At 45.1% G+C, this 27,488-nt stretch overlaps 2 protein-coding genes across 5 annotated transcripts; one reads left to right on the top strand and one right to left on the bottom strand.

The window, feature by feature from the left end:
- Window positions 1–1,827: 1,827 nt before the first annotated feature.
- On the bottom strand, window positions 1,828–22,661 carry ACOX1 (acyl-CoA oxidase 1). 3 transcript variants are annotated; one of them, XM_059485649.1, is made up of 15 exons: window positions 22,458–22,661; window positions 21,329–21,488; window positions 12,533–12,693; window positions 10,759–10,866; window positions 10,157–10,276; window positions 8,889–9,004; window positions 8,534–8,703; window positions 8,071–8,233; window positions 7,204–7,394; window positions 6,452–6,631; window positions 5,737–5,842; window positions 5,508–5,651; window positions 4,525–4,731; window positions 3,481–3,575; window positions 1,828–3,382 (listed from the first exon to the last, which is right to left on the bottom strand). In XM_059485649.1, exons 1-14 carry the CDS (start codon window positions 22,570–22,572, stop codon window positions 3,525–3,527), a joined length of 1,992 nt encoding a protein of 663 aa, XP_059341632.1. In that variant the 5' UTR covers window positions 22,573–22,661; the 3' UTR covers window positions 1,828–3,382; window positions 3,481–3,524. The 3 variants fall into 3 exon arrangements, with proteins under 3 accessions (XP_059341632.1, XP_059341631.1, XP_059341630.1); XM_059485648.1 differs by lacking the exon at window positions 12,533–12,693 and adding an exon at window positions 15,605–15,765 and having other exon boundaries at window positions 1,828–3,575; XM_059485647.1 differs by having other exon boundaries at window positions 1,828–3,575.
- A 51-nt stretch (window positions 22,662–22,712) lies between these two features.
- On the top strand, window positions 22,713–26,918 carry TEN1 (TEN1 subunit of CST complex). 2 transcript variants are annotated; one of them, XM_059485836.1, is made up of 5 exons: window positions 22,725–22,918; window positions 24,066–24,220; window positions 24,456–24,558; window positions 24,678–24,835; window positions 26,074–26,918. In XM_059485836.1, exons 3-5 carry the CDS (start codon window positions 24,473–24,475, stop codon window positions 26,211–26,213), a joined length of 384 nt encoding a protein of 127 aa, XP_059341819.1. In that variant the 5' UTR covers window positions 22,725–22,918; window positions 24,066–24,220; window positions 24,456–24,472; the 3' UTR covers window positions 26,214–26,918. The 2 variants fall into 2 exon arrangements, with proteins under 2 accessions (XP_059341818.1, XP_059341819.1); XM_059485835.1 differs by lacking the exon at window positions 24,066–24,220 and having other exon boundaries at window positions 22,713–22,918.
- The last annotated feature ends 570 nt before the right edge of the window (window positions 26,919–27,488 follow it).

The following is a 27,488-nucleotide window of genomic DNA, read 5'->3' as shown; positions in this document are numbered from 1 at the left end:
ACATCCTGAGAAATTAAAATCACAATAGTGTATAGAATTGTGATGTAATAATTTGGAATAAAAATTGCTGATGAGTAAAAATTGGAAATAGAAACTGATGGGTACCCCTATAAATACCTGTAACCATCAATTATCGGTGTGCAGCTGGAGGGAAAACTTCCCCCACTGCACCCAGCTCTGTATTGCTCATACTTTACCATATTAAATAATAAATTGATTGCTGCTTGAATATTGGTCTAGTCAAGCTTCTTATTCACAACATGTCTTTACAAACAAGCTGTGGGTCTGCTGGTAAATAAAGCTAGCACTGGGAAATAAACAGTGGGAAGGATTTCACTGATTGATGAATGGAAAAAGATATTTGCTTTTACAAATAAACTGTAGGTTTGCTGATAAATGAAATTAGACATTGAAAGATGAAAGAAACAATGGACAAGAAAAACCCCTACATTCCGTAAGAATTAAAAATGAAAAGGGAGGGTTGTACATTAGAGGGAAATCTTCGGTACCAGGCATTCTAGGAAGTCTGTACCTCTCAAGTACCTCAGAAATGGGGAAAGAGAGAAGGGAAATGTGGCCGGGAAATTGGGATAAAAAGGAGGCTGCATCCTCCAAAAACTTGAGAGACCCCAGGGGAATGCCCCGTGGCCTCTCCCTTTATTGAAATAAAGCCAAAAAAGGGCTCCTCTGTCTCCTTTTTGGATGTAAACCTCTGGTGTTTGTGGATTAATTTTCCTAACAGTTGTTATATTGTAAAATGGGTTAAAAGAGTAGTTATAAGAAATTACACCTCAGTAAAGTGCAGCACCCCCAGGCGAAATGAGCCAGCCTGGACAGGACTGTAATGGGCAACTGAGCGCCTTAAACATTCATGCAAATGAAGGATCCAAACAGAAACCAATCCAGAGGGACAAAAAACAGGATAAAAAGGGGGATCTGACCCAGGGAAGCTGTGCTGTTCCCCTGGAGCATCGGGGCCATCGCTGCTGAGCAGCCCCAGCGCCGGCGCTGCTCCATCCTTGAGGGAACGCTCCTGCTCGGCCCGCGCCCCCTTGCTTTGGGCCTTTCTTTTTATTATAACAAATGCTGAAATGACTTTAGTATCCCTTGCTTTGGGCCTTTCTTTTTATTATAACAAATGCTGAAATCACCTCAGCACCGGGAGTCTGGTTCCGTTTTTAACAGCTTGGCACTGAAATTGTTCCTGCACCTCAAGAGGCTCAGCACTTGTGGAAATGGCACCATCGTGTTGATGGAAAGGTGGATGAGGCTGCAGGGCAGAGTTTAAACACTGTTTGCTGACCCTGAGAAACAGCAAACCATGCCACGTGTGGCATTCAGGCATTGTCACCAACCACAGCAAGGTGAGAAGTGTACAAAATCCTCACCAACAGCAAGGAAGGAAAGTGTTTCCCAATACATCAAAATACAAAACTGAAAACAACTCTCCTTCTCTCTGTTTCCATTTCTCCAAAAATGAAAGGAAAACAACTGTGAATTGAGGCTGCTGCTGCCCAGTCCCATGGTCACACCTTGCTGTGGGCGCTGATCAGCCTTTGCTGCTGTTGGAGCTGCAGTGACACCGAGCAAACGCCACAGCCAGCCCTGCCCTGTGCCAGCTGTGCCTCCCTGGGGCTGGGGCAGCAGGATGGGATCCCCTGGGATGGGACAGGAATCCCCATGGCATCCCCACAACACTGCAGAGCAAAGCCAGGGAGGTCACACTATATAAAACACCAAAATCCAGCTAATTTAAGGTCTTCTCAATACTTCATTCCCATTAATTTACATGAGATCCACTCAAGGCAGTGTGTGAAAAGAAAGACATTTTGTCTGAAAACACATTTTTGTAATTTATTAGATCTGTACACAGCTAGTGCTGTTCTCATTAGCATATTTTTAACCTTTTAACCTCCATCCCCCCCTCCCCAGGCCAGCAGCCTGTTCCACTGGACACAGGGAAGGCAGAGCCCTCAGCCTCCTCTGGCATCCTGAACTTCCACAGGACCTGAAACACTCGGCAGCCAAAAGGCAAGTTTGATTAGTTTATTTAAAATTAAACATTTCTTTCTGTTCAGCTACTGCACGTGGAGCCAAACCTTGTGTCTGATCATTGTTAGTGCCAGAAAACTGATTCAAAATTAGAGACTAACAGAGCCCAAAGCTGCAGAGAAGCAGCTTCTCACGGGTTGCCTCAGAACTGCAGGATTTGGGTTCATGCTGAAGCTTTTAACAATTTTAAGCTAAGAGCTGCCCTTCTCTAGTGTGAAAAGGTTTTATGGTTACTGGACATGTTACTGGTGTGGAAAAGCAGCAATGATTTTGCTTGGTTGTAGTTGCTGCACTGATTTCCCTGGGCAGCAGGATGTTCTCCTCCAAGCTGATTTCTTCCTGTTCCATCAGACAGCACCGTGCAAGGCCCAAGTCGGTATCAAAACAAAATTAAGCAAATCAGAGAAAGCTCCTTGGAAATGCATGGGCAGGAAAAATAATAAAAAAATCTGGACACTTCACTTGGGATTGTCATTTTCTTGACAAATGCCTTTAAAAAGCCAGGACAACATCCCGGAAAAATCAGAAGACCTGAGGACATTGGTCAAAACTGATTTCTGCCCTCCAATACTGGCTTCATCATTCCAGGTCAAATTTGCAGTTTTTACCACTACATGTGGTTTTTTCTCCTCCAAATCAACATAAGTAACATTTGTAAAGTGCTTCAAGATAGTGCTTGAAAATGCTAAGAGTGAAAAGAGGGGCAGAACATCTGTTATCAGCACCCAGCTGATTACTGTGAGTTGGTTTTATCCTCAGAGCAGCATCACTATGTTCTCCTTTGACCTCCTATTAACCAAGAGCTGGCACAAAGGAAAAAGGAGTTTGTGCAGGGCAGTGAAAGAAGGAAAACAAAGGAAACACAAGGATTTCTTCTGGAAAGAGGCCTGAAGCAGAGCTCCAGAGAAGGATGGGTATTTACTTCCCAGATCCATCAGGAAAACACACACAGACTCACATGCACAGAGCTCTGCAGGAAGCTTCACACAGCACAAACATTGGCCAAATGAGGAAAGAGGTGGGGCTAATTTAACAAAAAAAAAAAAAAAAAAAAAAAATTGAAAAATCAAGACACTGATGCTTTTTTTGAGGGGAGGACATAACACTTCACCAGAAGCTACTGCCTGAGGGCTGTCAACTATGTCATAGTGAAGCCCTGCCACCTTTTCCAGTTGACAGGAACTTCTCTCTAGTTAGCAGCTTCACAAACACAATCCTTGTATAAATCCATAAAGCTTTCCCAGATTTTTAAAAGGTTAATTTTACCATTATAATTGCACTTTAAAAACAGGCATCAATCCCTATGCATTCTCCCCAAACACCTCCTCACCTAAAAGAGGAAAGAAAGGCTACAATTATTCACTGTCCTACAGCTACAGGATTCAAAGGTTTGATTTAGGTGCCTGAAGGAAGGATGCAAACACCCACTTTTCAGGGCAGGGCCAGAGTGCATTTTAAAAAACCTGCAGGCTTCACAGCTTGGCTTGCATTGGCTTCAGGTGTTTGTGGAAAGATTCATGAACCTGCAGGACAAGACGACAGAGGTTACAAGGTCAGATTTGATCTTTGAAACAGTTTTACCTCCTCACATCTTGCAGTGTGTTTGTATACTAAGAATATTTGAATCAGAGGCACTTTGGAGATTTAAGAACAGCCAGATATCTTCTATATTTCAGGCTCTATGTGATAGAAAGCATGAGGATATAAAAAACAGCCTGCCCACTACCTTTCCTTTAAGAAAGAAATGTAAAATTTATATCCATACTATTGTTTGGCATTTTAATTACAAGAAAACTGGTTCAGGTTTCCTAAGGGGCTGTAATGAAGCTCCTAAGCCCCACTGACTTCAGAAGTACAGAACACTGAGCAAACTGTGGGATTTAACTGCAGCTGCAGTCTCTGGCAGCCCATTGCAGGAGACACAGTCTGCCCTCATCAAATAAAGGCACCAGGAAACAGGATTTACTATTCTGGCTGATGAAGCAGGGACGCTTCAGTTTATTTTAGCTCAGCTGCAGCTCCAATCCTAGGCCAGATATACAACATCTGACACCTAAATACTACAGGGTAACAGTTTATTTTCTCCTCCACTCACTGCTAGGGCCTGAAGAGTGGAAGATTTGCCAGAAAATGGGCAAGGCTTCCACAGCTACTGTCACTAAACAGAATTAACAGCAAGTGAGAATTGCTTTTGAATTCACTGAAATACTTCAGTTGTTTCTCTGTGGAGTGCATCATTTCCTCCCTCAACTGAGAAGCTCAAGAGATTCCACAGGGATGAATGCAAGGTACACCTGGGAGAGAAAACTACAGAGAGCAAACTGAAAGTAGATTGTTAGTTTTGGTCCATTACTACTTGTGACTTTTCTCCCCACTTCCTCAACAACCTGCTGAGATCACTGAGCACAATTAACAACCCTAAACTGAGTTATTTCTTTGGGCATGTGAGAAGAAGAAGAGAGGTTTCTTTACCTGTGTTTTGTTCAGTGGGGATTTCTTTGCCCACTCAAACATGTTCTCGTAGACGTTGCCGTCGTAGCGGCCGAGCACAGAGCCCAGGTGGACATCATGGAAGTCAAAGGAGTCCACCAGTGCCACTGCATTGGGACGAATGACAGCCAGGAGCTCCTTCACCTGCTGGTTCACCTGGGTTATCTGGGCACTGCTCAAGATACCAGCCTTGAGAGAGGAAACAAGCATTACACAAGTCACAGATCCTTCCCTTCCCCAAGGTCTCACACAGGTCAGCTTTCCCACACACAAAAACGCAGCAGTTCGGTTTTCTAAGTAATTAAATTGGCAATTTGCCACAGTGCACAAGCAGAAGGAGATGCCCTCCATACTGCCCAGCTATTATTCCTGGATGGGAGATTCACTCTTTGAGTACCTGTAAGTTAACTGTAGCAACAAGTTTCCTTAGAGAATATGCATATAAGGGTATTAAACTGTGCCTGACTTCAGGGAAATTTTTAGTAAGCAGCAAAGAGGAAAATGGGAAGACAAAACATATCATGTCTGCCAGAAGAGCAAACAAAACACTGCTGCACAAATGCATTCTCAAACTGACAGAAGAACAGAAAAAAAACAATGCCTGACAGAGTAAAGCCATTAACTGAAGGATGGGTTAGAATTTGGAGCACAAGATCCCCTTTCAGGGTTATTAGCTGTGAGCACATCTAACTGCAGCTCCTTTATTAATTCCTTGGTTTTTAAGACACAGCAGCTGGTCACCAACTGGAAACCATTTCAGCTAAACCTCCGCACATGCCTGGTTTCCATTCATCACAAGGGAAACCTACAAGAGCCTTCCAGCAGGCTGGCACTGCTAATGACCCTCTGACAACCAACAGCCAAGAACTTACACCTCTAACATCCACACAGCTTGGCATTTAAAGCACACTTGCAAGCAGTGAACCTGGCTTCAGAGATCTGGAGTGCTGGAGGAAGGCACCAACCTGCAGGAAGTCTCCTGCGTTCCTGCTGATGCCGAACAGGGCGTACAGGAGGCACAGCTCGGTCAGCACCGCGCGCACGGCGGCGTCACCCACTTCAGCCAGCTTGGCTGTGAACAGCTTCACCACCACGTAGTGACAGTGGGCCTGCAGGAACCAAACAGGCTCAGTCAGGGACACAGAAACATCAGCAGCTCTCACAGCATGTTTCTTGAGCAGGCACATCACTGACCTCTGATGCCCGCACAAGATCAACAGAAGTTCTGTTCCAGGCATCCTCCTTGCTCTTTCTGTGGGCCAGCTCAGCTTGCAGATTCTTTGCTGCCGATTCTACAAGCCTGTTTCACATGAGGAAGAAAAACAGTTTAAATAACAACACCACATTAACAGGATGACATACACTGAATCCACACATGTCAGTCATGGCACATGAGCTCAGAATTTTTCTCATGTGCCAAAGACAGTGACTGAAGTGACAGGTTGTGCCTCTATAACACCAGTAATCACTGCTGCAGCTACAATACAGCTACAGAGGGGTAAGAGGACTTCTGACAGCACACATGTGGTGCTTCAATATCTACTCACAAACAGGTGTCTGTTCTACTCTCCCCCTTCCCTCACAATGAACTTTAATATCAGGAATGTTTCTCTCCAGAGAGATCTCTGAGTAGTTTGGTATTTGTAAGTTTGAATATACTTTACACATAAATAAGAAAAAGATACATCACAAAGGATTGAGGAGCAGATTAACTAGGCTATGGGCAGGCTGTGAACAACCTCAAAGCCTTAACCCTGACCCCAACCCAGTAAAGTGTGTCACTTCCTGAAAGCAACACACAGATCAAAGTTTTGCCAGCCACACCTCGAGAACCCAGCACAAACAGGGCAGTGCATCACCACCACCTCACCCAGTTTTTCTTGGCTCAGCCCAGTCAGTGTGAGCTCACCGGGCAGCACGTGACTTGTAGGCCTCCACCAAGCTGGTGGGGTCGTTGATCCTCACGGTGACAGTCCTGGCAGCCACGTGCTGGGGCTGGATGCGCTGCCTGGAGAGGTCGTTCAGGTAGGACACCATGCCACTGACCTGCTGGCCAGAGGTCACCTGGGTGTAGCTTTTCATAAGGAACCTGAAAAGAGAGACAGCAGATGGCAGCAGCTCTTACTCATGAGCTGTTTGAATGGACAAAAGCCATCTCACTGAGGCTCAGGCCAGAAAGTTTATCTGTCAAAAATGGGGCAGGGGACAGAAACATGACACCACTTTTGTGCTAATACAGACACTTCTGCTCTTTACTTTGTCACCAAATTCACTGTAAATAAAAGACTCCTCAACACCAATTTAGTATTAAGAAAGGCATCATTTATTACAGGTGTCTGGTTGCATGGGGATAACTCCTACTTATGTGCATGTGATTTTTTACAAGTGTGTTGCTTACATACAGTCACTACATGCATATTACAATTAACTCATTACCATAAAACCTTCCCCACGTTCCCAGATTGAGTTCTTGTTTTGGCTGTAGCTGCATTCCTAAGCCAGGTGTCTCCCCCTTATCTCCCAAGTGTCCTTGCTGGGATTCTGTTTCTCCGACCAAAGTTACACAGACATAGCAGAAATCCAATTAACCCTTTTGGTACCGACTCCAGCCACAAGGACCATGAAGAGAGGCTGGAACATGCCTGTGCAGAGCTCCCATACCTGGCAGTCTGCAGCATCATGACAGTGTTCTCCCCCTCGTAGGTGCAGGACGGGGTGAAGGTGACATAGATGTCAGGAATGCCACTGCAGCGGGAGTAGCCGTGCCCGCCGCACGCCATCCGACACTCCTCAATGCCAGCATTGGCAGTCCAGGAGGTGAACGCCTTCAGCCCCGCTGTCAGGGCGTGCAGCTGAGGGGAAACAGCAAAGCCAGCTTTATTTTCCACTCTTAGCTTGCACACATACATGTTAAGGACTCCCAGAAAAAGTGGAGTCAACACCATTCTTGTGCTGTTCCACAGGTTTTTGTTTTTCTTGAAGGAAGTCTTTCCTGAGCCAAATATTTATATGAAACCATGTACATGGAAAGACTTATTTTAAGTCTTTAAGCCTTCTGCCCCTACACATTTTATGTACAAGACTGTTTTCAACTGCCCATTGTCACAAGCCCTAACAGCAAATTAACATTTTACAAGCCTAACCCCTCAGTATAGTACTGACACTTTCATCAGCAAGCCTATTCTACCCTAGGCACCTGGAAGAACAATGAAGAAGCTACAGCACAAGCACAAGACCAGTCTTAACTCCCAAACATTACTCCATCATTCCTGGAAATGCACCTTTTGAATAAAAATATATTCCCAGTAGCTTTCTCACTGTGCATTACTCCCTGTTTTTTATATAGTGCTAAATGAATAGAGCAAATAAATGTCACCAGCATATTCTGGACTGGGGGGCTTCTGAAACTACAGAAATAGAAGACATCTCATGAGTGAAAGCCAAAAAGGTTCAATGACTCTTTTTCCAAGCTGTTTAGAAACCTCACACAAATTCAACCAACACACTGGTTTCCAGAGGACACAGTACCTCTGGCAGCTCACTGAGGTCCCCCTTGCTGATGTCCCCATTGATACGATGATAGGTGTCCTTTATGTAGGCTCCCACAAAATGGAAGGCGTATGCTGTTGCCAGGAGAGGAAAGAGTTTGTATTGCTGGGTCTGATAATCCAGGATCTGGGGTTCTGGTTCCCTGGAGCAAAACACAGATGAGTCAGCATGTCAGTGGTAGCAGCCTGCTGCAGAAATCCCACTTATCCCTATTCTAACTAAGTTCACCATCCATATCAAGTCAGACTCTCTAACACCATCCAGCAAAAGCCTCTGGCAGGGGAGGACATTCCAAGAATGAAAGATTATGCACTCCCCAGGACAAACACTGTTTTGAAACCATACTGAATGCCAAAGCAAGTATCAGTCACAGCCCCCATTCCTCCCAGTAGTTCAGAATTTTCCCTCAGCAGTTTGGCTGCTCTGGGTCTCCTGCCCTCACCCTGGCTTCAGCTCAGACTGGTGTCTGACGGCGCTGTAGCGGATGGCGATGGTGCAGGCCCGGGACAGCGAGCGAGCAGAGTCACCCACGATGAGGGAACGGATGAACACCATGGTACCATAGGTCAGCTTGTCACTGACTGGTTTCACATAGGTGCCATCTGGTTCAACCTGCCAAAAAATAAAAGATTTAAAAAAATACAGCCTGTCGATTTGTGAAGTTTCCTTCCTTTTACATGTTCACACTCAAAACCCATCAAGCAGCCACCCACAACCCTTTTGGTGCAGTGCTCAAGCTCACAGGAGCATTCAGCAGGCCCATTTCCAACAGCAGATGCTGAAGCTCACTGCTTTACCTGGGCATATTTCATCAGCATGTTTTCCCGAGGAATTCGGAAGTTGTCCATTTTCAGGTAGCCATTATCCATTTCATCATAGCCAAACTTGGGGCCAATGTCACCCACTGTGATACCTGCCACAGACAAAGCCACTTGCATTAAGAAATAAACACTAAACAGCACACAAGAGGTTCAAGCCTTCTCCAATAAGGAGATTGGTTAGTTTTCTAGCAAGGCCTAGCAGTGTTATGAGTAACAGTTAACAGGGACCTTAATCTCTTTGATGGAAAAGTGGTGTCCTGGTTTTGGCTGAGACAGAGTGAAATTATCTTCCCAGCGGCTGGTACAGTACTGTGTTCTGGATTTAGCACAAGAACAATGTTGATAACACACTGTTGGTTCAGTTGTGGCTGAGTTGCATTCGCATCAGACAAGGACTTTTCAATTTCCACACTGCCCCAACAGTGTGAGGCTGGGAGGACACAAGAAGCTGGCAGGTGACACAGCCAGGACAGCTGAAGCCAGCCGGACAAAGGGATATCCCCCACCATGTGGCATCATGCTCGACAATAAAAATGGGTGAAGCCAGCTGGGGGGAATGACAGCTCTCTGCTCAGGGACTGGCTTGGCATCAGTCAGCTGCTGCTGAGCAATCACACAGTGATCACCTGCTCTGCATATTCTACTATTAATATTATTGTTGTTGCTGTTATTATTGTTGATTTCCCTTCCTTTTCTGTCCTATTAAATTGTCTTTATCTCAGCCTACCACTTTTACCTTTTTCACAACTCTTTCCCCCATCCCTCTGTGTGGAGGGATGTATGTGTTTAGCTGCCTGATCAGTTGAACCACAACAACTGGACATCAAAACATGGGAATCTCCATAACTTCCATGCAGCCCCACTATCCACTCACTGCATGAGCTGTCTATAAAGTTCATCCAGCTAAAGAGTGATGAAAGCTCTTCTTCCCCTATCAGAAAGCAGGATTGTGGAATGCATAGCTGGGACACACTGAGGCAGAATCAAATCCCAAACTAAACTTCACTGGGGTAGAATCAAATCCCAAACTAAACTTCACATTGAAGACCTGGTAGGAAAGATGGTTTAGTGGTAGTTCAGTTGTAAGAAAGACTCATTTAAGCCCTGTGATCTACCAGCTGAATTCAGCTAACGAAATAAGCCACGGACTTTAACCAACGCAGCAGGAAATTTAACAAACACTGTATACAGTGAGAGAGAAAGAGATGTTATCTGTAATGCACTCCCTGAGTGTAAATCTGTACCTGGCAGAGGTTCATGTGTGCCCAGCTGCCTGATGGGGACAATGAAGGCGTGCAGGCCTTTGCACTGGCCCTGGGTGTAGAGCTGAGCCAGGACGATGGCGTGGTTCGACGTCTTCCCAACTGCAACAGGAGCAGGACTCAGCACAGAAACACAGTCACACACACTCACACACTGAGTCTTTCTTCTGAGATAACCTCATTACATCATGCTCTAGAAAACCAGATTGAACCCACTGGATGTCACCCCAATTGGACAGATCTATCACAAAATGTTGCTCAAGTCAATGGAAGTTAAACAACACAATTTTCTTGACTATGAAACACTGAGTCCTTAGCACATCCATCAGTGAAGCTGAAGAACCAGAAATAATTTCATAGAAGCAATCAAAAATTGCACCAAATCCACAGTGTGAATGGTTCTGAGCAACAGTCCAGAGCACACAATGTTTAGCAGGCTCTGATAAGTCTGCTTGTTATGCAAGAGTGACTGGATTTCAGCCAACTCTTTGGATCAACTTTCAGCTATCACTCTGCAGATATAACACACACAGCATCACCTCCCTGAGTTACTCCATGCATCTTCCAGATTTAGACACACTTACGTCCACCTGGCCACCACTTAATGGAGGTGACAGTGGGGCTGTTGAGGATGAACTCCTGTGTGGAGGGGTCATAAGTGGCTGTTGTTTCCAGGCCCCTGAGATGAGTCCCTGGAAACAAGCAAACACATTGTTTTGGCAGGAAGTCAGTCACAAAACAGAGATAAGGACAGAACTGGGCAATGGAAAGTGGAACTCCAGTAGTAATGTTTGAATTTTAATTTTGCTTTTAGGCTATATGTATAAAAAGCTAAATAGCAACAAATTAAGGAAGAGCAAGTGAGGGTCAGACCATATTCTGGGACTGCCAATTCTCAGAAAACACTGATTTTTTTCCCCAGTGGTCTAAGACTGGTTTTCCAAGCACCTCCAATCTGACACCTTTTTGCTATCACACAGCAGAAGCCCTTTCTCGTTCAAAATGTTCCACAGGAACACAATCACCTGAATTTCACTAAAATGCAAAATAAAACCATCCAGTTCTCAGCCACAAGATGAAATAAACAGTGCCCATTCCCTCATCAAGCCTACATTCTCCTCACTTGATGGAGCTGATCTCCCAGAAGAGACCATCCATAGCTCCAAAAGAACAAGTAATGGCATGTGTATGCCAGGTGCTGATGCAGGTAGATGAAGAGACTACATAAAGATGGAGATAATTCCAGGAACAGTCTTTGTCTTCTGCCCTCAATGCTTCACTTCCCACACACCTGTCTCAGAGCAGTGGCACTGCCCCTGAATGCTTTAAAAACTCCCAAAATCCCCAGGCCTACTTGCTTAAACCAGACAAGCTGTGAACACTCCTGAGAGTCTGGACTGGCAGGGCAGGACAAGAGCTCCAGCAGGAAAAAGGAGATCACCTTGCAGCAGCCACGTTCCCAAAGCATGGAGGTAATGGCACATTTCCACAGGCAGCTCAACACAGACTCACTCTGCTGGCAAAGGATCTTCAAACCTCACTAGTTCCAAGAGATTCTCCTCAGACTTGCAGTTACTTTATGCTTCACACAGTCTCTACATTTCCCTTCAACACAAAGGTGAATCCTGCTCATTTTTAGAAAATAATTCTCATTTGCAACTCTGAGATGACCAAAATTAAAGTTTCCCAAGGCAGAATATCCTTCCTTTGAAACTTGAATTAGAAGTGTTGCAATCACAATACTGCTGGAGTTATCAAAATCCATTTCAAAGCTTGAAAGCGAAGGAATAGCAACAAAAAACAAAGTCAACATGAGACAGAGAACTCAAAAAGCCCAAAACATTTCACAGTCAGTTAAAAAGAACACATGGGAGTGAACTAAGGGGAAAAAGCTCCCCACAGAACATGAGCATTGGAACCAAGGTTAATCCTGAGGTGAACAAGCAACTCTTAATTTTTTGGCATCTCTTTCACCACCTCAAAGCTCTGTCCTTTTGTCTTTACACTGAACATTAATTAGAGCAAAGCAGAACTCCAATGGAAAGAACAGCAAGGGTAAAATGAACAGATGCCACCAAACTGCCAGCACCAGTGATGGGCAGTAATGACACTGGTTTGAATGGCACAAGGAGCCATTCCTTACAGAGCTACACACATCCAACCCTCCCTTCAGAGGAAGAGGGAAGCAGCACATGGCATAATGCTCTATTAACCCTTGCAGAGGCTCTCCACCTTTCCCTAGAACCACAGCAGGCTGTGTTAAACTGTGGGACACACACACACACCGCTCTAGCAGGCACAGGAATCCTCTGCACACAAAGGCATCGTCAGAAAGAGCATTTACTGAGGGTACTGTACCATGGCCCATCTCAGTCTGGGCATAAGTGCCAATGATCTCCAGGTTCCAGGCAGGCATGAAGAAGCGATCCTGCTGCTCTGGGGTGGCCTGGGTGAGGAGAGTGGGGAGGAACATGCCCAGGTGAAGGTCCAGAGGCTCAGGCCGTCCGCGGTGAACAAAGCTGTGAAGAATTGTCACGGGATGGGAGCGTGAAGGGAATGTTATGGGAGGGAAGCAAGCATGAGGATTCATGGTGGAGATTCAGGAAGAGACAAAAAGAAAAAAAAATGATTCATGTGTCAATCAGAATTCAGCAAGTGTATTTCAGAGAGCCAGAGCACTGTCCTTTTCTCAGGCTGAGCAATAAGAAATTGCACTCACTTTGAAATAAACAGGCTGCAAGGCATTTCTCTGTAATCTTGCAGAAAGTGCATCTGCAACATTCCCCTATTTATGATGCACTATGATTGATTAAAAAAAAAGGATGAATCCAAACCAAAAGATGGACCAGACCTTCTGGTTTGAACATCAGAGAATCCCTAAGTTCAATGGGCTGAGATAGTCAGCTGAGAATGTCAGTTTGTTGGAGATGTGATGTGGCTGAATGCAGTGTGCTTTCAACCAAATACAGAAAGTCCACCTTTTTTTGTTTGTTTGTTTTTGGTTTTTTTGTGGTTTTTTGTTTGTTTGTTTTGACATGTTTTGAAGGTAGAATCCTGTGGAAGTCCCAGTTTATTCAGCTAAACAAGTTGGATTTTCAACAAATGTTACTTTTTTAAAAAAGACAAATCCTAACTGACTGTACTATTTACTCTAATTTTTAAAAATGAAATATCAGACACAATTAGTGTACATGGCATTTCAAATCAACTCCCTTCAACTTCAGCTATTTTAAAGAACTTTCTTAAAAGGACAGTGCTCTGTATGTGTAAGTCAAAGTTACACATGAACAACTTGGGAAGAAAGCCAACATTTTTCAATTTGTAAATCACCAGCTCAAATTATCTCCAATTAAACATACTGCAGTAGAATTACTTTTTCTCCATGTTCTGTCAAGCACCACTGTGATGTAATTAAGTGGTCTATTAAGCTTTTCAATATAAAGAATTAATTAATCATTCAATCTTAAAATATTAGCAGCTTTGAGTATTAAAATGGTGGTGACAGATTGAGGACAAGTACCTTCATCTGGCTCCTTTATGTATGAAATAAATTTAATTTTACTTTAACAGGAATATATATATATATATATAAAAAAAAAATTTAAATTATATGCATTATATAAGAGCACTGGTCTGAGCTTGGCTCAAACTCATCTGATATTCTTAGCACAGTGATAACAATGCATCCTTGTGTCCTCTAAATACACATTAATATGAACTGGTTCTGTCCCTAGGCCTTCCTAAGAACTGTTTTTTGATATTCTCAGACTCCTATAAATAAATTCAACTATCTCATAAACCCAGCAGCATGGTTTTCTAAGCTTTCTGACTGCACAGTGACTGATGGCCTACCAGGAATACCAGATTTTAATGAGTTCAGTACTGGTGAGAAGTACTGAACAGCTAGAGCTGACAGCCAAAGAGTGACCAAAAAAAAAAAAAAAAAAAAAAAAAAATCCTTATTTATCAGCAGTAGTTATAAACCAGATAGAAACAGCACAGGATTTTCAGTTGTTTAATTTTCTGCCCTGTGCTATTTGTGTTTTTTCTTTCTTTTTTTTTTTTTTTTTTTTGAGAGACAAAGAGACTTCTTCACTATGAAAGAGGTTAAAATCAGCACAGGCTATCACACATAATATAGTCACCAAGAGAAAACTGAGTAACTACCCATCCAGGCCAGTGTTCAATTCAATAATCCTGAGGTCTGTTTCCCCATCACCAGATTTTAAACATCAGGATTAAATTAAGCAAAGCTCAGTGACAATTACTGCAGCAGCTTCACTGATGGAATATCAGCTACTCAACATTCACAGCAGGAATGCCAAATGTTTGCATTTTAATTATTCAGCAAATAGAGTATATCTATTTCACTGTATTCCATTTAGTGTCAAAATACCAATTTAACCATGAAACAACAAGAGAACTACAAGGAAATCAACCATCACCAGGCAAGAAAGTGCAATGATCTAATGTGAAATCAGAAGTAAAACCAATCACTGCAGTGTGGATGTGACTGATTTCAAGCAGCTGGTGTGAGAAAGCAAATAAGGCCAGCAGGCACTGATTGTTGCCATTCAGTTCTCTCTCAGCTTCTGGGGATGAGCTGGGTTTGTTGAGCAGGACAGAGGACAGGGTTCTTCCACCGAGTCTTCCACAAATGTTTCAGCAGCTGTAACTGAGCAACCAGGCAGCTGCCATTGCCATCCAGCAGTGTCCAGACTTGACACTTCAGACTTTCCCACTTCAGATGCCAGCACAAGCACTGGAGTCTCTGTTTGTTAACTATTCTTGCTGGTACTTAACAGCCATAATTCCAGGTTCTGGGCCAAGAGACTGTTTTTTGATTCATTAAATGTTTTTCCATTTGAAGTAGTGAAAGTTGCTTTCAACAGCAGCAGGAATAGGATGGGTTTTTTTGTTGTAAAGAAGACCTTGCCAGGAAGCTGTACATCTGGAAGAGGAGTGCCTGGGGCAAAGCATACCTGACTTTCAACCAGAACTCACAATCTCACCGTGCTCCACTGCCCCTGCAGGAATGCTCCTGACCTGTTTGTGCAGGCCAGCCATGCACTGAGGGCTCTGGCACACATGTCCCAAAATCAGGCAAAAGCAAAAACCACAGCACTGTTCATTGACACAGTCAACTGGTTCAAGTGAAATTCAGGTTCTCAGGGTTTAGAACGACCTCCTCATTTCAAAACAAAGGTAACAACTACCCATGCAGAGATCAGCTGAGAGGTGCATTCTGGGAAAGACCAAAAGGAATCCTGGCATTGTCAGGATGTGAAATGAGGCGGCTGCCTGGCTACAGACATCAACCATTAACTGAGGAATTTTACCTTTCCCCTTTTGGACTGACCCAGGGAAGATGAAGAATTACCCACTGGAGTTAGAGCAGAGGTTACCCAGTGATCCCTGCAGGGAACTAACCATGTCCCATCTCGGTTTGGGCGTAGGTGCCAATTATCTTGACTCCACGGACCAGGGGCAGCCACTTCTCCTTCTGAGCAGCAGACGTTTGGGTCTCTATGGTTTTGTGAAACATGCTGAAGTGGAGACCCAAAGGTTCAGGAAAATTGCCCAAGCATGTTCTACAGGAGAGAAATAGAGGGATCTGGATCTCAGTCTTACTGTTAGCATGAACCTGAAAGGCTTTACCCCAATTGGAGCATAAGATAAATGATCTCTGCCTCATTCAACCTTTTTTTTTTCTTTGTCCCACAAGCAACCTCCAAATGTGGAGGCATCATCAGCAATGCTAATGGGGAATCAGATGGTATTTTCTTCACCCTATGAATCCTGTTGTTGCTATGTAACTGGAAAAAACGTTATTCTACAAAGGTTCATGAGGAACTTGAAACTAAGGACATGAAAACCAAAATATTTTCTCCTCCATCTCTCAGGCTTTGTAGGAATAAATCCCACTGCTGCTGGTAGCCTACAACTAGGGCATTATTAGTTAGAAGAAATATGTATTAAAAATGAGAAGGTTTCTTTGGTGACTGAGCTCTTTTTGGACTAGCTCTGTATTGCCTGCAGCTGCTTCTATCAGTTGTGAGATCTGGAACTCACCTTCAATTAAAATTACCATTACATCTAGTGCTGGAGGGAATGGAAAGAAAAATCAGGCATTTTGGGAGAGCTTCACCAAAGCAGAAGTTATTTCATGAAAGAAAACTGTAATCATCTAGTAGCCACAATGCCAGGCAAAGCACATTCTCAATTAAAACATCTTCCCTTCAGCAGCTTGAACAGTTTCTTCATCTTCAATCTACTGTACACAAATGTTTATTCCATCTAAACTTAAAGGAGTTAAAAATGAGCCCTCTGCATAAATACCATAGGGGATGTTCTGCACACAGCTTGTCCATACAGCAGCATTTGTGACTGACATTTTGCACCATGCAGAGAGTAAATAATTGATAACTCAACAGCAGGTCCTGTACAGGCTGGGAAAACCAACCTTAGAGTGAGAGACAAAGCACCACTGGACTGCACATTGCCTGTTTTAAATGAACAAGACTAAATGAGCCATGGATTTTTCCAGGAGCAAAACTATTGTGATCAAGTAATCTAATGCTGGTGATTAATGTATGAACTGTGCTTTAAGCTGGTGTGGGTGCAGGTACAGTGTCTGAAGTTCCTAGAATTGAGGCACACAGTTCTTTCACCAAAAATACTCTTGCCTACAGCAGCAGTTACCAAAGCTGATGTTTTCAGGGTGACCAAGGGCTTAAAAATACTGCAAGGACATCGAGACAGAACTTTTTAACACTCTTGTGGTTTTCTAAGTAGGTCATTCTTTTAGCTCAGGACCTACAGAGCAACAGCAGCACCCTTTTCTCCCTCACTGCCTGCAGCACAATTATTGTGCACCTACTCCCTGGGCCCAAAAAGGACAAAACTGCAGGGAGAAAATGAGTGCTGACCTTGAAACATGAAGTTTCAAGGCTTGGGAAGAGCTTGAATGGGTCTTTGCATATTTTCAGCAGTCATTGAAAGATCTTGAGAAAAATGTGCAGCTCATGCTTTGCTGTTAGAAAAAATCAGGTCAGACACTGCTTCTTTGAAGGTAATGCTCCAGGAAACATCTCAGAAATCTTCTGAAAGGTCACACCAGCAACTTTCACTGCCTATGAGGAAGTTTAATCACAAGTGCCAGATACCTAATGATTGCTATTACCTTCTCTGACAGGAGGAAGACAACAGACATTCTGCAAGTGGACGCTTTAACATCCCTGTGTCATGGTCATGATGTTTCTGTAGCAAATCATGCAGCATTTTAACAGCTTCTTGCATTAACTAAGTTTAGGTTTAATCACAAGTGCCAGATATCTAATGATTGCTGTTACCTTCTCTGACAGGAGGAAGACAACAGACATTCTACAAGTGGATGCTTTAACAGCCCTGTGTCATGGTCATGATGTTTCTGTAGCAAATTGTGCAAGGTTTTAACAGCTTCTTGCATTAACTAAGCTGAAAGTTAAAGTACAGCAGAAACTGTTCTTCTCTGCATACTCCACACTGAAGATTTAGGATTTCCTTAATGTGCCTTTTAACACCTTGAATGACAATGAGAGAGAGTTCTGTTTTCCTCAAACACAGGGCAAACAGAAGAGGTACCAGCTGTGAAGGGAGGAACAACAGCTTTTCTTCCCTTCTGTTTCTTTCTCTGAACTCTTTACTGCTTTCCATTAAAATTTCATCACTCCCAGCACCTGGATTGGCTGTTCTCCAATTCTGCTCTCTGCTCTGTGTAACAGTTCAATGACTCTGTTCCAAGAGTGATGGTGGCAGTGACCACCTGATCAATGCCCAGCTGCTCTGAGGTCAGCCTTGCTACAACAACCAGTGTCACAACGAGCCTGCAGCTCCAAATGCACTTCTGGGAGAAGGCAGTGTGTAATATGTGCTTTGGCAATACAGACCTTCCCAGATTTCACAGCAACCAGTGCCACCCACACAGCAAAATGCACTTATGTGACAGGTGTGTCACTGGCTCAAGACAGAGGACGACAGAAGCAAAGCTGTGTGTTCAGAGGCTCCAAAGCCACAGGAAGAGCTGCAAAGCCATCCTCAGGCTGCAGAACTGGGTCACAGAACAGGGGCATTTACTTTACATTAGTTGTGTGCAAACTTTGCTGCTTTGGGCAGTTCTTGAAGTTACTCTTTCAAGGATGAGCATGAAGGGTCATCCCAGGGGAGAAGGAGCAAGAGCTGTGTTTGACCTGTGCTAACTGGGCTTCAGAGCTGGGCTAACAACTGCTCTGGCAATAAACTCCTGTTCCAGCTCTATCAAAGTAAAATTAAGCCAGACTCATTCACTCTGCATTAATTTAGTAGTGCCCATAGTAGAGTTTCAAAGGTCCTAATGTAGAGATGTAAGAACAAATTCCAACAGGGAAAGTGCACATTCATGCAATGCTTATGAACACAGGAATCATCTGGTGACCAGCAGCTCTCAGATCTTCTCTTCTTCCGTGACCCAGTTTGTCTCAACTGCTTTTCACTTTTTTGTTTAATCCCATTTTCCTCAATGAAAGTTAATTGAAGTTGGAGGTGAATTAAAACTGAGCAGCTCTCTCTCTTCCAAGAGCGTTGGAGCATTACACCAGAAACATTTCCCATTTTTCATGCTGACTTACATTTTGCAGCAGTTAGACTGTAAAAGAAATCTGAAATATTGGCATTGTTTGGCTGATGGCCTTCAAAGCTGTAGTCACAACAGCTGCAACTGCAGTGTTGACATAGAAGAATTACTACATGAAAAGCAATTAAGTATATTTAATAGATCCTCTTATGATTTGGAGTCCAACAAAGCCCTTTGGAAACAGGAAGGAGGAGCATTCACTTGAACATGTCACAGCAGCAGCAGCAGCAATTGTTTAAGTATATCTTCAGGGCAGTGAAGGAAGCAGCATTTCTCCTCACCTACTCATAAATCAAGCTACAAAGTTGGTGAGTCATGTGCAAAGCTACCTAGAGGTGTTCTGGCACTTTAGGAAAGCTACAGGAAAAAAATTCTTAAAAATTGCATATGTAAATCTGTCCCTGCCTTTTGGGGATAACTGACAAAATTTCTTAAGCTTCCATAAGTAGAAATGTCAATTCCAATAAATACAACTTGACATCTGAATCAAGGATGTCAGTCTATTTTATGAACTTCTTTTGAGGCATGTTGCAACACCATATCCATTCAGTTTTCAGTTTGGAAAAATGAATAAGCCCAAACCACTTTCTCCAGGTCACCTTTTGCACTAATGAAGTAATTTCCAGTTAGCACCAATTAGCATGTTTGGATATGGGATAGAAATAAACATAATTTTGTCAGTTGGGTGCAGTTCACCAAATCTAAAAAATCTTTACCACTCAGCAGGTGGGAAAGTGGGGACAGATGTTAAAATGCAAATGAAATCAAAGGATGAAAAAAGAATCCTTTCATTTAATCAATTTTTTAAGCAGCAGCAAGCCCACATCCTCCCTTGCCAACACCAGAGATTATAGTAAAGAAGACATTTCAGAATATCAATAGTGTACAGTTCTTAGAGCAAACACTTCACCTGCAGGCAAGAAGTTTATGCACTGCTCTTCATTCTGTCACACATTATTACAGAAGAAATATGGTATATAAAATAAATAAAAAATGGCAGATACAATCAGTCTGCAGTAACTGCAATTATATTTTGAAATCCTGAATGGTGGCAATTAGATTTTACCTTGGAGAGAAGTAAGCCTTTTTTATTGTTTCTGTTGGCTTTGGACTGTGAATTCTGACTAGTCACACCTGACCATTTATGCCATGTTAGATATGGAGGTACTAGTTGGTATCTGTATGAAATATTTATTACACTTTCATTCACTTAGGAATTGCTGAATCCAAAGTAAGCTTATGGAAAGACAAAACCAGAATCTCTCATTTGACTACTTCAGAAAAGTCTGTTTTCATATAATATTGTCACTTAATAATGGTACAAAAAGACAGAAAATTTGTTAAAATATTCCATCTGATAGAGTGGATAGACTTTGCTGAATTTTCTCTGTAGAAACAAATAAATAAATGAAGAAACTTCCCCATCACTTTCAATAAACCCTGTGTTGGAAAAAAAATTATTAACTTTGGCTGTGCAGCACCTGAATAATCCCTACTGTCATTGAGCTTGTTCCCTGTTATCACTGTCCACCAATGATGATTTTTAAATTATTTACATGACTTCCATGAGAACTTTCATGACACAGGTCAGTGCAGGCCATTTTCTCTGAAAGTAAAACCACAGTGGACAAGATGACTTCAATTTCCTAGTGCCAGGGGTCATGCCCTGGGGCCCATGCCAGCTTTTCCACAAAACCAGTCACAGGGGGCTTGTGGCTCATTATTTAATCTGCCAGAGGATATATCCATGGGATTATGAGAGATTTCTAGATCTGTGTAACTTCTCTGTTATCAGTTTCTGTTTGATTAAATCAGAAAGAGTTTAACAGAATTAAGGGAAGAAATACATCAAGATCAGGAACTGAGTTCTAATTTATTCTGGAAGGAATGAAAACTCACATGTAAAGGCAATCTTATTTTCATTAACTTCATCCAAAGGTGGTACTATCAGATAAACCAAAGGTCAGGTACAACAAAAAGCCTCTGGGTCAAAGAGAACCTCTGGAGCTTAGAGGAGGGAGCCAGAGCAGACAGTGCTACACAAACTTATAAACCATCTTGGAATCGTTTCAAGTATCTCTGCAATGTGACTTTATTGGGCCTAAGTGCAAAGTGAAGTAATCAGCTTTTAGAGATTTCATTAGAAGCTACAAACTCATCAGATCTATTCAGATTCAAAGTAATTCAGTTTGATTTTTTTTATTCCTTTCGGGAAAAAAAAAATCTGACTTCAAGTTCTGTTTTTTAGTTTCTGCACCACACATACAGAAGAGCATATCATTGTTAATGTTGCATTTCTCTTAAAAAAAAAAAAAAACAAACTAAGAAAACACAACATTAAGGAATTCAGGATTTCATCTGAAATTCACTGAAGCCAGACTCGAGTGGGCTTTTATACAGGTCTTGAGCTTCCTTTAGACAACAAACACAGGAAAAAAGCACAACCCTAGCATCCTTGGTGATGACTGAAGTACAAGAAGCAAACTCTGGATCTTTTTAGGTACCTTTTAAACCAGTAGATCTCCTCGGGATCTGCAATTCCATATTCCCTTAGCTTCATCACCATCAAGGAGCTCTTCCTGATGGCTTGCTCATAGCGCTGGCTACGGGACAGGAAGTTCAAATCCTCGTGCTGGAAGTCGGGGTCATTAAGAACTAAGGCCTCTGGGGACAGAACAGGAGAGGAAAACAAACTCAGTTTCCACAAACCTCAGCAGGGGTTGAGCAACGACCCAGCATTTTACCTGCTCTACCTCAAGGTATGGGTATCAAAAAATTGTGAATAAAATGAGAGGTTAACGAAATGAGAATGAAATCAAAGCTCTTTGAGAGCTGCTGGCGCTCTCATTCCACACATAAACCCCATACACAGTTCACAGCACTCTGGACTTGGCAGGAGGGCAATTCACTGATGTAAGACCAGCGGGGCCCTCAGCAACAGCCCCAGAGGCTCAGGCAGCCCTGTGAACTCTGAACCCCACGCAGCTCCAGCAGAAGGGCAATAATAACAGGGGTTATTATCCCCCCCTGTGCCAAGTGGAAAACAAGGTGCCCAGAGAGCACAGACTTTCTGCGTCCCCCCTTTGGCAGCGAAGTTTCACAACAACTCTGACAGTCCCAGCCCAGGGAAGAGCCTGGAAGTAGCTCATTAATCTCTCATAACCACATTGCGCCGGTTGACAAACAGATGACATTTGTACTGTTGGGCAAAAGCATGCTAGGAAGGAAAAAGGAGGGGACGGAGCCCATGGGAAGCCGCCTCTGAGACTCTGGAGGAAGGGGAAACAGAGCAGTAAAAGGACACCGCTCTATCAGGGCCACCCTATGCCCTTTCTGAGGAGAAGGGGGACCAGGGACGTAACGCAGCTCCTGTTCCTCTCTAACCTCCCCTTTACTGTCCCTGCACCTGCCAACCCTCTCCTCACAGCTTTCTCCCCTCCTTGGCGTCTCCCCTCTCCACAAAAGCTCCTCCACACCCTCTCCCGCCCCACGACCCCCTCACAACTCCGTGGCTCCTCACCCCGCTACCCCCGCCCTGTATCCCGCTCTCCCCGGGTCTCCCCACTCCGCATCCCCTCCGAGCCCTGACCGGGGTTGTCTCTCCCGGTGCCCGCGGCCCGGGCCCTCCCTCACCGATCTCCTTGCGGCGGCGGGTGCGCTCAGGGCCGCCGTCTAGGATGTGGGTGAGCAGCTCGGGCTGGAAGGTGGCGGCGGCGCGCTCCCTCCGCAGGTCCGCGTTCACCGACATCGCGGCGGCTGCGGCGGCGGCTGTGCCCGATCCCGATCTCAATCCCGGTCTCGATCCCGATCCCGAGTCCTTCCCGGCCCTCCTGCGCCGGCCCCGCCCCCGCGTGACGTCACTGCCGCGACGCCACGTGGTTCCCGAGCGCGCGGGCCGCTGCCGTGCCCGCTCTTCCCACGGCGGCCCTGGCGGAGCAGTGAGCGCGCGTTCGGTGTGTGGGGAGCGGTGCCTCGAATCGCGCTGTGTGTGCATGGAGCAGCTCTGGGAGAGCGCCCGGCATCGGCATGGAGTGGCTAATTAAATAAACAGCTCATTAAGTGCCGTTAGCGGGCTGCGTTTGTGCACGCGTTAGGTACGGTGTTGGGTAGTGCTGTGGATCTGTGTGTAAGGGGCTGCGCTTGGGACTGGGCCTGCCTTAAATCTCTCTGCAGGGTCCTGCAGTGGAGCTGCCGCATGCATTGGGTAGCACATTGGGTGGGCACGGGGTATGTGGTGATTGAGGTGTGGCTTTTACAACCCAAGTGACTCCGTACGTTTAAAAGTGCATTAAATGCGCACTGAGTGCCTTGCATCCCTGGCTGATCCACCTTGCTGCACAGTGGGGTACAGGAGCAAAACCTGAGCGGTACAGGACAGCCTTTGCCCTTGTGGAGGTGCAGAATTGCCGCTGCTGTTTGAATGTTATGTGCGGCGGGAATGCACGGAGCTGCAGAGGGCCGGGAGGTGGGTGGGGACCCTGCCGGAGGGGTTTTCTGAGTGTCCACAGCCTGGCATGGCACTGTGGGGCCGAGAGGGAGGCGTGTGCAGGGATGGGGTAAACCGGGATCGCCCTGGTTTCCCCAGCCTCCCACAGAGTCCTCCGTGGGGCATTTTGCAAGGTTGCAACCCCGTGAGCAATGCATAGGGTGGGGAAGGGACACCAAGCATTAAAGCCACAGCACGTGTGTCAGCTCAGTGTACCCTCTGCTGAGTAGTCAGTGTTGGGGGTCCTTGAATGCCCAGCGATGTGAGTGGCAGGAGTCCCTGCCTGGGCTGTTGTGCAGCTCTTGGGGTGCCCCACAGAGAGGAAAAAAGGAAAAAAAAAAAAAAAAAAAAGAGAGAGAGGGAGAAAAGCAGTAAATGAGACATGGAAACATTCCAAACACAGGCAGCCTGCAAGGGAGATCAGAAGGAAAATTATGCCAAAATAAAACCACTTCAGGGCACAGCCAGGAGCCAGGCTATGACATTGACTGGGCAGGGTTTGAACTTTGCTGAAGCTGCTTTGCATTCCTGCCTTTCTGTGTGCTCTGTGCTGTGGCTGTGACTTGCCTGTGCCAGCCCTGCTCCACCGCAGGCACTCCCAGGAGGTCCCACCTGAGCCTCTCCTTTGCATTAATCCTTCTCCTTGCTGTCTGCTAAACCCTGCCAGACTTCTGATGAAACTCGGCTGGCTTGGATCCAGTTTATTGTTCTCCAGCTGCAGGATCTGACACTGCCAGCACTTTTTTATGTTGCAGTAAGGGAACAGGCTTGGGATCATTCCTGAAGTCTTGCTGCATAGTGCTCCGTCACCCCAACAGCTGAGGCTATGCCACACTCTCAGTCACCATTCTCCCCACTTCCTGAACCTTTCTCAGCTCATCCATAGCCTGAGGGAGACCCAGAGGACCTGGTGAGCTGCCTGTAGTTCATGCTGGGTTGTGTGGGACTGTGCAGCTCCTCTTTGTGCCAAGATGCCTTGGGCTTGGCTTGTGCAGTGAGCTGCATTAGGACTCAGCAGGGAAGCTGTGAAGCTCTTGCAGCCCCCTGGATGGTGGAACCTGGGCAAGGAAGGAATTGAAGGGCAGTAGCACAGTTTGGATCAGGTACTGGAGAAGCATGGAGTCAGAGCCTTTGCTTTACTGCAGGTCAGCTGTTGTGTGAGATGCTGCCAAGTGCTGGTGTCTATTACTTCCCGTGGGAGATCAACAGCTCAGTCCCCGAGGGGCAGACACTGAGGACATTTGGCAGGTGAGAAGGGTACCCTGCTCTCCTTGCAGGCCAGACCTTTCCTGCACTGACTGAGCACCCCCTTTTTGGTTGTAATTGGATTTCTGCACAGCTGAGCTTCCCAAATTGATCATTCCCAGGTTATGCTGCTATGACCTGGCCCGGTCTGAAGCCATTCTCACCACGCAGCACAACTCGGCTCAGTACCAGGTCTGTGTTGACACCGAGTTTGTGGAGCCATTCCAAGCACAAGTGGGATCTTCCTACATGGTCCTGGGAGAGGCTGAACACAGGGAAGGTAAATGCTCTGGGAACTGGTGGTCTTTGCTGCTCTTCATGGTACATCAGCTCTTTTGGGGCTCCCTGGGTCACTGAGGGCAGCCTGGACCAAGGCTCCTCTCATGCAGCTCCTCCATCACACATGTGATTCAAGGTAGGAGCAGCCTGTCTGTCCCAGCTGACCATGAGAAGAGCCACCCTTATCTTGGTGAAAATCTGGTCCTCTGGCACTGATTTTTTTAGAAACAGGAAGCGTTTCAGCCACATTGCTGGGCTTGTGAAACCTATGCTGAAAAGCCTTCTGGCATCACTGCCAGCCACCACACCGACTGTCTTCACCCCAAACACGGCAGATTGCAGCAATACCTCTTTGCAAGTGACTGGATTGGTCTTTGCCATCCTTGAAAGGCTCTAATAATATATTATCCCTGCCCTCAGACATGTGAGGAATGCAGGCAGACTGTGTTATGCAGGGCACCCTGTTGTCCTTTCCTGGGGTGCCCTGTGTTCCAGCTGCTTGGTGCTTTGCGTGGGGAGCTGATCTGAGCTGAGCCATGGGATGGTGAAGCAAATTCTTTGTTATCTTGGCCACAACTGATAAAAAGCATTCACATTCATGCCATAAAAGTCCTCAGTGGCATGTGGAAAGCCACATTTCATGTGGCCTCTGGAGAGTGACCTGCTAAGCCGCTGCTGCAAAATTCCTTTATAAAATTGTTCTTTTGGTCATCCCAGCCTAGGAGAGAGTTGGCCCCATTTTGCAGGGGTGGAGGGGGAGCAGACTGAGATGGTGGCTGTGTCACCAAGGCTCTGTCACCAAGATTTGGCCCCTTCTGTGCAGCTCCATGTTGCCACACTTGAATGCCACCAATGAACTGTTGGTAGTAGCCAGCTTTGAGCCTCTTCTAAGCCCTCTTGTCTGCACAGGGGTGTTCAGAAATGACCTCAGACCCATCACTGCTGCTTTTCAGGCAGGAAAAACCAAAATGCATCCAGCCACAAAGCAGACAGATGGCAGGCACTGGCGCTGTTCCCCGGTGCAAGGGGAGTGCAGTGTCAGTCACCAGCATTTTGTAGCCATCAGGGCAGAGGGAAAGCACATCACTGAATTAAGCTGCTCCTGCTGCTCACATCAGTGGCAGCATGCAGCCAGACTGGTCTCCTGAAGTTCTCAGGCTATGATTATTTGCCCAGCTTGAATCATAATGTTGCCTGAGGGAACTCTGTCTCCAAGCTGCTCTGTTTTCCTTTCTCCAGAAACTTCCAGTCCTGTGGTAAAAGCACGAATATTGACCTGCGTGGAAGGGATGAACGTGGCCCTGCTGGAACAAGCCATACAGGAGCAGAGGAAGTACTTCAAAGAGAGGCAGGAGCAGATGGAAAGCAGCACATCCTGACAGCACCTCTGAGACCAGCCACACGCTGGTCCTTGCACTGCCATTTGCAACAAATATGTTAAAAGTCAATTAGGAAGTGTGTTTGCTGTGGCAAACAGTAAAGTCACTGAGCAGGGAAACACTTGAAGACTGAGTCAATGTGTGTGACTGTGGGCTGTCCATTCCTGCCCCAGGTGTCATGACTGAAAATAGCTCTGGGAAGCAGGTTTGTTGTTTGCTTGAGAGGGTGGTTAAGGAAAGGGAACACTTGGTTTACACTGCTTCTTTCAAAATGCACGACATGAAGGAGTCAGAAGCTCTGAATCTGGAGTCCAGCAGCTCACCTTTGGCAGATGGGGGAAAGGGCATTAGCACAAAGTTCATTAGCCCTGCCTGGCTGCAGGCCCATGAGTGCCTGTGTTGGGGTACCCTGACTCAGCTGCCACACAGGAGCATTCCTGGCAAAACACTCACCCATCTGCACTGACCAAAGAAACAAGATGAACAAAGAGTCACTATTTTCAGTAGCACCTGCCTCTTCAGGTAGGAAGAGCTAGTATCTAAGGGGAGGATTAATTTTAATTCTAAAATAAATATTTGCAGTAGCCTGAGTACTTGACTTTCTTCCTTGACACAACTATGTTTAAGAGACCTTAAATCACTCTTTTTGAAGTATCTAAAGATTTTGATTTAAATTTTCCTAAATAAAGATGAAAAAAGAAGGCAGCCCATCTTTTATTGATTAAATCCCTCTTTCTTGCCAAGTCAGGTGTGTTAGGCCCTGCAGAAACCCTATAGATGATGTAAGAAAATTCAGTTTTCATCCTCCTAAGTACTGGGTGTGTATGGAAGTGGCTGGTTTTAAAAAAGTTGCGAGAAAAGGAGATGAAATTACATCAGAGCCACTCTGGTGTAAGAACATAATGCCAGGCCCACACAGCTGTATTAAACCCTTGACAAAAGGACAGAACATTGCTAATGTCACATGAGAATCAAATGTTTGTGCAAGGGAGAGAAGATTCTCCTGTACTGTGGAAATCCCCAAATTTGGATTGAGCTGTGCCTGTGGCTTGCAGGGGAATGCAGCCATCTCCAGCCTTTTGTGTTTGCACTCAAAGATTTTGAGCCGCTGGCTCAGCAATGGGTTAAATCAGCCCTTTTTTAGGTCACCTAAAAGTTGGAGTCTTCCCTGTGGACCCACACAGCTGCAATGTCCATGCCCACCCAGAGCTATGGAGCCCTCAGGTCCTCCAGATGAAATTCCCTTTGCCTTTCCTGGTGCCACAATGCATAAGA

The sequence above is a fragment of the Ammospiza nelsoni genome, chromosome 19 (assembly GCF_027579445.1).
Source record: "Ammospiza nelsoni isolate bAmmNel1 chromosome 19, bAmmNel1.pri, whole genome shotgun sequence".
In the NCBI taxonomy this organism is placed as follows: Eukaryota; Metazoa; Chordata; class Aves; order Passeriformes; family Passerellidae; genus Ammospiza; species Ammospiza nelsoni.
The sequence above is the reverse complement of the archived record's forward strand: the minus strand, read 5'-3'. Positions and strand labels throughout refer to the sequence as shown.

Bases quoted from the DNA above. Each gene is read 5' to 3' on its own strand.
- ACOX1 (XM_059485648.1), bottom strand. From the start codon at position 22,572: ATGTCGGTGAACGCGGACCTGCGGAGGGAGCGCGCCGCCGCCACCTTC. The intron at 10,277-10,758 runs GTAAGTGTGTCT...CTCCTGTTGCAG, and splicing joins TAAGTGGTGGCCAGGTGGAC to TTGGGAAGACGTCGAACCAC. The intron at 5,652-5,736 runs GTCAGTGATGTG...TGGTTCCTGCAG, and splicing joins ATCTTGTGCGGGCATCAGAG to GCCCACTGTCACTACGTGGT.
- TEN1 (XM_059485835.1), top strand. From the start codon at position 24,473: ATGCTGCCAAGTGCTGGTGTCTATTACTTCCCGTGGGAGATCAACAGC. The intron at 24,559-24,677 runs GTGAGAAGGGTA...GATCATTCCCAG, and splicing joins ACACTGAGGACATTTGGCAG to GTTATGCTGCTATGACCTGG. The intron at 24,836-26,073 runs GTAAATGCTCTG...TCCTTTCTCCAG, and splicing joins AGAGGCTGAACACAGGGAAG to AAACTTCCAGTCCTGTGGTA.